Genomic DNA, 12,745 nt, shown 5'->3' with positions numbered 1-12,745 from the left:
TTCGGCTCAGGGCGTGATCCCGGCGTTCTGGGATCGAGCCCCACATCAGGCTCCTCCGCTATGAGCCTGCTTCTTCCTCTCCCACTCCCCCTGCTTGTGTTCCCTCTCTCGCTGGCTGTCTCTATCTCTGTCAAATGAATAAATAAAATCTTAAAAAAAAAAAAACAACAACTATTCATCCTCCTTGCTTCCCACTGCCAATCCCATACCATTTCTTGTTTGCTGTCCTTTCAAAAATCATAATCCTCAGAAATTCATACCATCACTCTTCCCAAAGCTGACATACACACCCTCTTGATCAAGTCACAGAGCTCCCAGTCTTCTTCTCAACTACTAATACACTTCTGCCATCATGACCTCACCCACATTGATCTTTTTTCCTCTATTCCACCTCGGCCACCACTCCTGTGATTATACTCTAGCTCTTGCCTTCACTGGTAATTGTGCCGCCACAGACATCTAAAAATCAAGCACCTCACTTTTTAACCACCACCCTCTCGTGACTTAATTTCACATATTCTAGCACTTCCCTCCCACAGAGCCTTTTATTTCAATGACTCCTACCACTCCCCCACTCTTTATCAGCCCTTGATGTCTTCTTTCCCTGCCCACCCAGTTTAGATTCCAGGGCCTATCATGATAATCTACCTCTCATCCCTCTCTTCTTCCTTTGTACTTGCTGGGAAAACCTTCACTGTAGAAAAACCTACTTGAACTCAAGTTTAACGCTTGCATTCAACTGCTTAAGCGAGCTGACTGGTCTCACTTTAAGTGATCACGAATATTGAGCGCTCAGCCAGTCCTTCTTCAATCAGACCACATTTCTCTAGTAAATTAGCTTTCTCACACATACCTTCGTCTCTCTTAAGGTCCCCTCCCCACTCTGAGGTGATGACCTCACCTCATACTTCACAAAGAAGAAAGAATCATAGGATGAATTACCTCATTCTCCCACTGCCAATTCTAACAACGGATCAGCATTTCCCCCTCACATATCTGCCTTCTTCTTACTTTTAAAGAGGAAGAAGTATTTCTGCTCTAATTAATGACCAATCCTCACTGTGAAATTGATCCAGGAGAGAGAGTTTGCAGGAAATAGTTTTAAAAAACAAAGTGCCAAATAGAAGAGAGGATAGGATTATTTTATCCTTTTTGACAACATCATTCCAACTATTACACTAAGTCTAATAACTATTTTAACATTTTTGTCTACTAATTACCTATTACCTGGGTTATTTATATTTTTTCTGTTGATTAGTTTTTCCCTTAGTTGTTGGTTGTATTTTCCAGCTTCTTTGCATGACTGATAACTTTTTATTGGATCCAAAAACTAAGTTTTATGTTGTAGGACCTTTTAGTATTCCTGTGAACATTTTTGGGCTTTTTCTGGGACACAGTGAAGTTACTTGAAATTAGCTTGATCCTTTTGAGAACAGTGTTTAATCTTTGTTAGGCTGTACCCAGAACAGTCTTGAAAGCTAATTGGGGTCTACTACTAAGGAAGTAACTCTTTTGAGAACTTTGATCTGACACCCTGTGTGTTAGGATGTCTTTCTGCTCTGGCTAGTGAAGACACAACATATTCCTAGCCCTATGTGAGCTCCCAGAACTGTCCCTCCTAGTTCTTTCCAACTGCTTTTCCCTCAGCCTCTTTAGTTTCCTCACAGATAGGCTCCAATCAGTTTTTAGCCACACTCAAGGGGATCTCTGGAGCTCTGTGCATGTCTAATATCCTCCCCTGAAGTCACTTCAGCTTCCCTAAACTCTGAATTTTCTCTCTTCAACTGAAGGAGGTTGTCAGGGTCTATTTGGGACGTCTCCTACCTATCTATGCTTGCAGCCTGGAAACTCTCTAGGTAGAGACGGGGAGACCGAGGGCTAGCTCTGCTTCCGTCATTTCTGTCCTATCATTCCTTTGTGTTTACTGGAAACTTGTAACTCATTTTTTAAAAATTAATTTATTTTAGGGAGAAAGGGAGAATGCACGTGCATGCACAGGGAGAGTCAGAGGGAGGAGAAAGAGAATCCTAAGCAGATTCTGGAGCCTGGAGCTCGACGTGGGGTTCGATTTCACAATCATGACCTGAGCTGAAATCATGAGCTGGACACAACAGACTGAGCCACCCAGGCACCCCATTTTGACTCATTTTTAAAAGAAATCATTTGTTGATTGCCCAGCCCACTCCAGCCACTGTCCTATTTTTTCTGCTGCTTTTCACAGCAGAACTATTGCAAAGGATCATCTATATTTGCTAGGACTCCTTTATTTATCTTTAATTATTTCTTCTATTCTCACTGGGCTTTTCTTCCCATTATTCCATCAAAATAGGCCAATGGCACACATCTAATCAAACCATTACCTTCCCCTTACTCATCTTCTGAGTGGACATAGTTAACCAATGTCCTTCTTTTTTGAGACCCTTTGATCCTTGTTTTTCTTCCTACTTTTCTACATTAGCTACCCCCCTAGCTGAGCTCCAAGGCACAGCTTTAAAAACCATCTATCTCCCAAAAACCTTCAAGTTTACAGTACCAACCAATGACTTCTGAATTTTACAGTTCTATGCAGACTGTTCTAATGCACTATGTTCTTACATATCCAGTTAAATACGGACAAGAAACACTTCAAACAAAACACATCCATTCTTTTAATATCCTCCCTCCTCCAATTTTCCCTGTCTCAATAAGTGGCCCAATCACCTATCTATCCAGGTGCTTAACGTAAAAATCAGGAGTTAATCCTTGATTCTTTCTCTCCATCTAGTACGTTCAGATTCACCAGCAAGTTTTGTTGGTTCTACCTTCAAAATATACCTCAAATCCACCCAATTCTCTTCATCTCCACTACCACCACCCTAGTCAAAGTCACTATCAACTTTCATTCTTGCCAATATGGCTCATTCTTCCACATGGTGGCATGAATAATCTTGAAAAGATTATTCATATCATGTCACTCCTTTGCCTGAAATTCTCTAAGGGCTTACTTCATTTCAAAAAATTACAACCTTCTTGTAGTAGCCTATAATACCGTACCAGATATGACCCCTGACTATCCCTGGTCCTCAGTCTCATATTACGCTACCCTTTTTTCGCTTTGCCCTAGTCGTATTAGCCTTCCATTCCTACTTCAGGCTCTCTACATCTATGGGTCTCTCTGCGTAGAATGTTCTTCATCCACATCTTCTTCACAGGGTTGGCTCATTCCCACCATTCAAGTTTCAGATCTAATGTTCCTTGACCAGCTGTGCAAAGAAAACTAGATCTTCCTCCTTCCACCTGAAATCATCTTGTTCCACTGCCACATAAGAGTTATATTTTTTACTTTCATTTGCCTTCTGTTTTTTCGTGTTTTCCCATTACAATTCATTCAATTAAACAAACATCAAACCCTTACTACATGCCAGGCATTATTTTGGGCGCTGAAAACTCATCAGTTAAATAAAGCTAGACAAAAATTCCTGCCCCAACAGAGCCTACTATATTCTAGAATGTAAGATCGATGAAAAAAGGAACTGTTTGTTCAGTGTTGTATCCACAGGGTCTATAACAGTCCTTGCCTCAAAGCAAATGCGCAAGATATTTGCCACAAAAGTGGCAAAGGGATTTATCTCCATCTTCCCAGTCTTTGCACAACAAACATACCTTACCTCAAATATCTCCACTTATCTACTAGAATAATGATCAAATTCTTGCTTTAGACTTCCAAACAGCCATATTTATATTTTGTTTCCCTTCACCCTCCATTACACTACAGGTAAAAAACAAATGTGCAACCATCACTACGAGATTCTGCCTCCAATTTCAAATTCTCATAACAATAAAAGCATTGTGACTGCGACACCCATTTATATTCTTTGAATCCTTTAGAATTTGTGAGCCTTCCTAGACTAAAATGAACCAATTATCCAGCACCCAGACTTTTATTTTTGTGTAAATTATGTTTATATAGTATGCAAATGAAATCATTAACTAATTCAAGATTGAATGACTATTCTATAACCACATAAAGCACATCTGGAAACAGACTTAAATTTATTGGTAACATAATATACTCATTACAACAGGAAATCATCACAGCCTTGCTTCATTTTGCAGTTAAGAAAACCTGGGTGAGTGGGCGCATGCGTGCATGTATGCATGCACGCATGCACGCAAGTGTTGGAACCTGGATGAAGCCTTGAGTCCAAGGTTGATTTCCCCAATTATTACCTAAATTTAAAGACACCCTTTTTGCAACTATATACAACTCTACAAGAAAAAGAACACATCTAACACGTTCATATCAGATAATCCCCAAATACAAGGGATGTGTAAATGTAGTAGTTTTTCAGAATCAAGAAAAAGGCCATTATTCTAAACATTCAGTTAGTATTTGGTAATAACAGAAGTCATCTATACAGCATTTTTGCATACCCTGCCTTATTCACTCCTTGGAGCTACCTCGTGAGAGTAAGTCAGAAGACCGCAGACACAGGAGACTGAAGCTCACTCAGTAAGGTTAAGTGATTTGTCAAAGGCCATAAAAGCCAAAGTACATTTTCTCAGAGAATATACAACTGCTACTTGTGATTCCACAATTATGAAAATAATTCATCCCAATATATAAAAGGATTTGAAACTCTAGTAAATCATCCATGGGATGATTTTATATATTTTCACAGGAGACAGAAGTTTACTGAATACACTGCCAGGAAGCAGCAGGCAGGAGCAGAGAGGCTGTCTGCCCATCCACTGGATGTTTTAAACCTCACATTATCTTTGCCTCTGGATTGACTCTAAGGCCAATGTCCTACTTCTTAAGCTAGAACTTGCTACACTGAAATAAATTCAAACAAAATGATTTGCTTTACTAATATGTTGCAAAATTCAGCAACTACGCCACCATGCATAACTGAAGCTGAACCAAACTTTTCATAGATAACTTCCATAACAACAAATAATTGAGGAAGAGTTTTATCTTTTAAAGAACTGATTATACCCCCATTCATCACAGCTACAACTCAAATAATGGGTCATGGATTTAATTACAACATGTTTTTGTTTTCACCCACCTACCACTGGGAGGATGGTGGAAGAAATTCACTTCATATATATTTAAAGGAACAAAGCTGGGTCTCCACTATGTTTGAAATACTGTATGAGCTCAAAATCACCACCTATAATCACAGGCTTTAAGTTACATAAACTTGATCGAGAAAGACTTGCCACAATTTATAAATGTGCTGAAGACAACACAGTTAGCTTCAAGTAACTGACTGAAAGTAGTTTCAGCAATTTATTGAAAACATCTGATTTTCTAATAAATTGATATATTCTTACAGAAAAGGTATTATAAAATACTAACGTAAATCACACCTTAAGGATTCCAAAGATTACTTTAAAAAGTAAAAGACATACTCTAGTCCTTGTCTCTAGAAGTACTTCGTATTTTCATACCACTTTTATACTTAGAAACTCACAACTCATTTTATTCTCAAATTACAATATAAAATTCTCATTTCCTTGTTGGTTATATTAAGAAGCAGAATTACAAACTATACCATCATTTCATGGTATTACTGCTCTTTTTAAAAAGCTATCTTCTGCTTTAAACTTATTGTTTTAACCAACTGTTGGTAACAAATACCCCTAACTTTTCAGGAAAACTGAATCATACAGTCAGGCTCCACATTTTTATATATAGAAAGAAAACTCTTGTCATTAGCTATGTATGTATGTACATACATACATGTATCTTTTATCTGTTTAACTTTACTACTACCACATCCCACGGTGTAGAATGCAAAATATCAAACTAAAACCTAGTTTTTAGGGATGTTGGTTTAATATTCAATCTAACCACAAATTCATGAACATGTAAACACAGGTTATTATTCCTTGTTTACAAAATTAAAGCTATCCTACATTTAGATGGTACTTTTAATTAAGTACTGTTAATTAAGAAAAAGAAATGGTAGTTCAGCACAAATTCCATTACAGATCACAAAGCTTTCACAAAACGTGATTAGATACGTAAGCCTGTCAGTTGTCATCACTATTGTTTTATAAGAAAATGAAGTCTAAGTATAAATGGTACTAATCCAAAATTTTAAATATCAAATAGTACACCGAAACAAGAGCTCTTTAGGCACCTAGGAATTACAGTTTTCAAGAGGTTCCTTTTGCAGTTAAGAGTACTCAGTTTCTTCCTGAGTTGCCTATTAGCTTTTTTTCAATTATCCTTCTCCTAGTAGTAAGTCTATGTAATTGTCACACACACAAAACCAAAATAACTTCATTTGAAATTTCTAGAAGTAATGCTTAACCTTGAGGTTTCTGCTCCACCTCATTACCAATACTTTGAGAAACTGATGACAAATATGAACTTTTCTCCTAAAAAAAATACCATCACAAAATTTTATAGGTGTACTGTGGGAATTCATTACTTTCAGGATCATTTCCGCATAATCCTTAGAACCCCAGCTTAGAAACTTCTACTTAAAAATTTCTTGGTAGGGAGCAGCACCTGGCTGGCTCAGTCAGTGGAGTGTGACTCTTGATCTTGGGGTCATAATTTCAAGCTCCACGTTGGGTGTACAGCTCACTTAAAAAAATAAATAAAATGTAAAAATTAAAAAAATCTTGGAAAGGTAGAAATAAAAATTTACTACTTCTCAATTATCTTTGATTCTAAATAGACTATTTGCTACTTAAGACAAAAAAACCTCTCAATTTCTAATTCAAACTATTTGAAAAAATTAAACTTTGCTCCTAATATTTTTCTTCACTTCCAAGACAGAAGGGAGAAATCTAGATTAATTTTACAGGTCCACATACAAGGACTAAAAGCTCTTAGTTTATACAATTTTAAAGAGAAAAAAAGATTCTTGATTTCTTTCAAAAAATGAGAAATCAAACTTTTAAGTTGATCGTTTAAAGTTATTTCATTTTTTATAAAATAGGAAAACTAGACTTTAAGTTTTGAAAATGTAGTGGCTATTTTTCCTCATATCAGAGAAGTACATATTTCCAATTTCCCCCTAATTAAAGACAAACAAAAACCTGCCCACTTTATGAATGGTCCTTAACTTGGGTTTAATAACATTGTATACAGGACCAATAATGAAAGGTGGTAGTTTGAAGAGGAGAGAAAAGCAGGTGTAGGAGACCCTTTTGTCTGGTTAGAACCCTATTAAAACAAGGTGTTGGATTGCAATGGCTAGACCCTACTTCTAACAGTCTCAAACGTGGCTGTGATACAATTAGTATGTCAATTACATCACATATCCCACCCAAATCAGACTGGGTAATAGGAGCAGAAAGGTTAACTCTCCACTGCTAATGGAGCCACAACACCCTAGACATCCCAATGAAAATGTTATACTATAGGAACCAGGGAGCTCCAATTTGTTAAATATCACTTTAAAACCAGCGTTTTCAGAATGTCTTTCCTAAAGGGTAAGTATCCATAAGGGAAAATTATAATTTAATGTAAAGCTCCAATTTTAACCAACATAAATCAATTTTAATAAAAACATATCAATAGTACTGACATCTTGGAAAATCTACCTTTTCAATTAAAGGTGATACCATAGAACTAAACTTAGTATTTGAACATTCCTAACTTCAAAGCTAAGATTTCAAATTTAAGATTATAATCTTAATAAAAATATTCAAGTATTATAATGGTGCAACATCTGCCCTCTTAACTTGCTTAAACTTTTGTCTTTTTTAACCCCCAAAGGGACTCATTTATCTCATTTTAGAGCTGACAGTCTATTGATTTCCTATTTGAAAATTACTTCTGGGGGCCCCTGGGTGACTCCTGACATCAGCTCAGGTCTTGATATCAGGGTCGTGAGTTTAAGCCCCATGTTGGGCTCCACCCCGGGCAAGGAGCCTACTTAAAAAAAAAAAAAAAAAAAAAAAGTTATTTTTTTGATTTAACAAGTTACAATGTATTACAGTGTATCAATTCAAACATTTAATCCCTAAACATCTAAAACTCAGTCAAGTCCTTCAATTTATTACAATCTGGAGTTATTTTTCAATCCTACGGTAATAAAAAAATAAATTTTAAAATTGAGTTAAGTCATTTTTGGGCAGAGAACTTGAGGATTTCTGCTTAAAGCTGTTTCTTAAAAATTAAGAGGCATGCCTAATTAAGTCATTGTGTTCAACTTACATTATTAAAATTGGTTAAATGGGAGTACATTAATAAGTTTTATTTTCTCAGTGTTAAGACCTAGAATTTGTTATTCACCATAGAAACAAAATATGGTAACAATAACCAGATACAGTTTACATGACAATTTTACAGATACATTTTGATCATGAAATGCTTTCTTAATCAGGTGGTGTATACAAAACTGTCCTCATTTAAGTCTGCCCCATTTTTCATGATCAACATACCGTTATACTTTTTCTAAACTAGACCCTCAATTCAGGTTCTAGGGCACTCTGACCTAAGGGATACCATAAATAATGCATCAGTCAAAAGCAAAAGTTTGTTTTAACCATTCACCTTTTTAAGAAATATATAATTTGCCTTGGCAAATTATCAAGAAGTTTTCTTTTTCTAAGGCTAGTTCAGAATTCAACTACCTTTATGCTTAGTCTACATTTTCAATATCGTGTAACATGCTACTTTCAATACTGTGATTTACATGGTTTATTACTACTAACAGCACGAACCCAGGACTGCAGAGCAGCGCTTTACCTGGGACTGTTTACATTCTTCTATTAAATTCAGTATTCAGTATTCAGACCTATTCCTGAATTCTGTGCTTCACTGATCATAGTTTCAGTTGTAGGTAAAGTGAAACAAATTCTCAATAGATGATGGAAAAAGAAGTCTGACGAAAAAAAGTCCCTCATCTCCCTCAGAAATAGAGATTCCACATGTGACTAATGACATCCACTGCACTATAAAATGTCAAAATTATTTCTGTGAACAAAAATTATCTGTAAAATTTAACAAGTATTGATACTTCAGTTGAGCTCAGCTCTGATTTCAGGTTGTAGCTCTTGGACTGTCCGAAGTATTCACAGAAGCAAGACTCAACTAAATGTCTAAAGTGTACTGTAGTGCTACCTTGCTTTTATCAAGGCTCTCCCCACCTTCCCTGGCTGCAAAACAAGAACTATAAATTAAATTCCAAGGCAGTGTAACACCAGCACCCCAACTTGAAAGTATTATCTGTAAAACTTATAAACAGAAACAAAAATAAAACCAAAAGACAAGATTCTGCAGTCACAAGTACTTTAATTTTTAAAAACAAATCACTTATTAAAAAATAAACAAATGGCACCAGTCTACTCTAAAGTTGATACATGTAAAATAAATTAAGAGGTTCTGTCTCATAGATAAGTGCTGAAAAGTCAGTACTACACTAGACAATCTCAACTACTACATACACTTATCACTTAGCTTATCTGCAAAGTTAGATTTAAAACACTACTCTCAAAAGTAACATTCAACTGTCACAACTATATTACTTGAAAAGGTTAAATAACCCAAACAGTTTAAACAGCTTTATTTTGAAAATCAACATTACAAAGCATAATTTCTACATTTAAAATTCTTACAGTACCAAATAGAAGTATTACAGTACAATTTTCCACAACAAAATTGTAGCACACAAATCCAGCGACTCCTTGATTTCCTTGAACTGTCAATACACTGCACCCTGTTTAAATGGCTGTACCTGAAAACCAAGGTATGCAATTCCTTAGGATTAGAAGTCATCAAGTTATACTGTCAAGGATCTGGGGGAAATGAGAGGAAGATTCTATTACCCTTGTGTCTGAACCCCATTTCTACAACAAGGTAAAGCCATAGCTATGACAAAATGTCTACTAGGTGTAAACAGTTTAAATACTGAAACCCACCCGATTTAGACATCTCAATGTTAAGATTTCCGTGAATGAACTCACTGAACTTTAGTTCGGTTATCGATAAGGAAGGAACCTCTTTCGAAATCTAGATCTATAACATCTTCTTAAATTGGGTCTTTTCTTCCCCTATGTTGAGAAACCAGAAAGAAGTCGAACTTACACTTTATTAAAAAAAAAAAAGGCAATAATAAAGTTACAGGCTTTAGAAGAGCTACGTACTCCAAAATAAGTCTGCAACACAGTCTCAAAGATCAAAAAAAAAAAAAAAAAAAGTCAGGGATAGTTTATTACCCTCCGATTAATTGGAACTGGGGAGGAATAAAAGTCCCAGAAAGAGGATACAGAAATTAAGTCTTATCTTCTATGAAAGTCAGTCATCCGGGCAAACACGCTGTACCCTCGACATTCTGTTGCAGGGGGTGAAGGGAATATAAACCTCACAGACGTGCTGTCAACATTACAGGCCCCACTGAGCCCAGCCACCTTTCCAGGCCACCGGGAAGTGAAATTCCCCCACAGCGCAAGGAACCTGCGCTCCCCGGCGCCGGCAGCGCGCGAAGACCGAGGTGGCCCTAGAACGCCACCCAGCGGACTGCGGAGAGGGCTGCAGGCGGGTCCTCCGCGGCTCCCGGCTCGCCGCACCCCCACCGCCACCCACCCCGTTCCCCTCTCCGGATGCACAAGGCCCAACCCAAGAACTAAGACCACAAAATGGCTGCCGGCAGCTTCGTCACGTGACCCCTTTGTGCCTTTCGGGCTCCCGAACTCCGCGGGACCCGGGTACAAGTGGCCGGGGTCGGCGGGTGGCCTGAGGGGAGGCCCCGCCGGGCCGCGGCGGCCGGGGGTCGAGGCCGGGGGAGGCGGGGTAAAGGCCCGGCCGGCGACTGAGAGTCGGCGGCGAAGAGAAGATGGCGGCCATTTTGTGTGGGTATGCTGCTCCGCCGCCGCCGCAGGCAGCAGAGGGAGCGGGGCCTGGCGCTGGTTCGGACAGGGGAGTTAACACGTACCGACTCCTCTTCCTTCTCCATTCCGGTGGGCATCTGCGGCACGGCCCGGTTTATCGAGGCGTATTCGTGCAGGTCGGGCAGATCCTCACAGCGGAAAACCGGCAGCGGCTTCGAGGCGTCTAGCGCCCGCGCCCGAAACGACAGTTTACTCATCTCAGGCGCAGCAGATACCTCTCCGCTCTGGGGAAACGGCCCCGGCCAGCGGGATCATGGAGAACCGGGGGTTCGGTCCCCACTTGCCTACCGCTGCCGGGGACTTGAGGGGCGGAGCGCAGAGCCCGCCGTCCGGGCACTAACACCAGCCGGGAGGGTGGGAGGCTGTGCCGCTCCGCTCCTCTCTCGCTCGCTCTCTTCAATACGCCATGGCCAACATGGCGGACATTAAAACTCCACTGTGCGCTCTTCAGCCAACCCCAGCCATTCCCCACACTGCATCGCGCAGCGGCGCGGGCACGCGGGGGGGGGGAGCGCGGGCTCGAGGCCGGGCGCCGGCACGGAGCGCGCGTCCCGCCAACCCCCGGCGCCCGCCGGCCTCGCTGCTCGCGGCCCCCACCCTTTGCGGGCCCGGAGGCGGACGGGCGGGACGGGGCAGACTGGGCGCTCGGACGCCGGGAGCCGGCTCCTCGATCCTCCTCTCCCTCTCGGGCACGCGCTCACTTTCTCACGCTCGCTCCCTCCCAGCGCCGTTTTCTGACAGGTGAAGGTGCAGGCAAACTATCTCCACCCGCACGCCGGCTTTGCGAAAGGCAACGGCGGGAGAATTGCGGGGTGGTGCTATTGCCCCGGGGTAGGCGGGCTCGGCACCTGTCACCCCCACCAGCTGCCGGCGCGAGGGGCGGGGGAGACGCCGGGGGGCCAAAGCCGCCCTCGGTGGGGCTTAGGAGGGGCGCTCAAGAAGCGCAGCGCACCGACGGCAAATTCAGTGGGTGAATGCACGTCTTAGTTATCGCGGCTTTTTAGATCTTTAAAACAAAAATACAGACGAAATTAGGGGCAAAATGCTACTTTGGGTGAACTTTTACCAGCGATTATTTTTACGTCTAATGAAACTCTGGATTATAATATTTGACAGGCTCCGCCACAAATCATTGGTCAGTTCCCATCCATTGGGCTTAATGTAAACGGTAGACATCCTACTCTGCTCCAAAGTAGGTGGGGTTTTTTTGTTTGTTTGTTTAATCTTGCATTTTATCTATCCATATTCACTCTTTTATTGTAATCGAAGCAAAAGGAGTTATTATCGGACACTGTAACCCTAAGGGAAAAAATTTTAAAGTCCTACTTCAAAATTTTAGAGCCATTTTGTTATATGTAGCTCATGATTTTTTTTACTGAAAGAAAATGCTGCTTCAAAATAGCCATGGGTTCACACTTATCATTTTTCTGAAAAACTTTCTAAAATTGAATTATATAAAGATATGTAGTGCTCCTAAGAAAGAAAAAAAGAAAAAAAGGGGGGGAACTGTATTATTATAGAGATTTAGATGGATGTGATCGATCATTAACCACATGAAAATTGGTATCTAGAAAGCTCTTTTCAGTGGGATATTTTAAAAATCCAGAGACTGTTGGGGTGGGTTTAGTAGGTTGGCCAGCAAAATTTCAAACATTTACTGAGATACAAAAATGTTTTATAAGTCTGCTTTTCTCCCTGGGGGCTACTTAGTAAAAATAGTCACTATTCTTAAATACCGGGTTGGATAGGAACTGTTACTTGCTTAAGGCACATAGGCAAACTGCTATCTTCCAGGTTGGTTTAGCTACATTCTACCAGGTGGGGAGAAGACAAGGAGCGCTCAGATTGCAGTTCTCAAAAATTACCCTCAAACTAATACTGGCAACTTCCCCCTGTGAGGCAGAGG

At 40.1% G+C, this 12,745-nt stretch overlaps 1 protein-coding gene across 3 annotated transcripts in view; it reads right to left on the bottom strand.

Annotated features, from left to right (window-relative positions):
- The window catches only part of EPC1 (enhancer of polycomb homolog 1), a 93,726-nt gene that overhangs the window by 57,178 nt on the left and 23,803 nt on the right, over positions 1 to 12,745 (bottom strand). For 2 of the 3 annotated variants that reach the window (XM_008683899.2, XM_008683900.2), the window contains exon 1: positions 10,884 to 11,331. The exons of the other annotated variant lie outside the window; for it this stretch is intronic. In XM_008683899.2, coding sequence (XP_008682121.1) covers positions 10,884 to 11,036 — 153 coding nt within the window. In that variant the 5' untranslated portion in view covers positions 11,037 to 11,331. Of the gene's footprint in view, positions 1 to 10,883; positions 11,332 to 12,745 lie in introns of those variants that run through there. 3 annotated transcript variants of the gene reach the window in all.

This window comes from Ursus maritimus, unplaced genomic scaffold (genome assembly GCF_017311325.1).
Source record: "Ursus maritimus isolate PB19 unplaced genomic scaffold, ASM1731132v1 scaffold_31, whole genome shotgun sequence".
NCBI lineage: Eukaryota > Metazoa > Chordata > Mammalia > Carnivora > Ursidae > Ursus > Ursus maritimus.
Note: the sequence above shows the minus strand (reverse complement) of the source record. Positions and strands in the feature narration are given on the sequence as shown.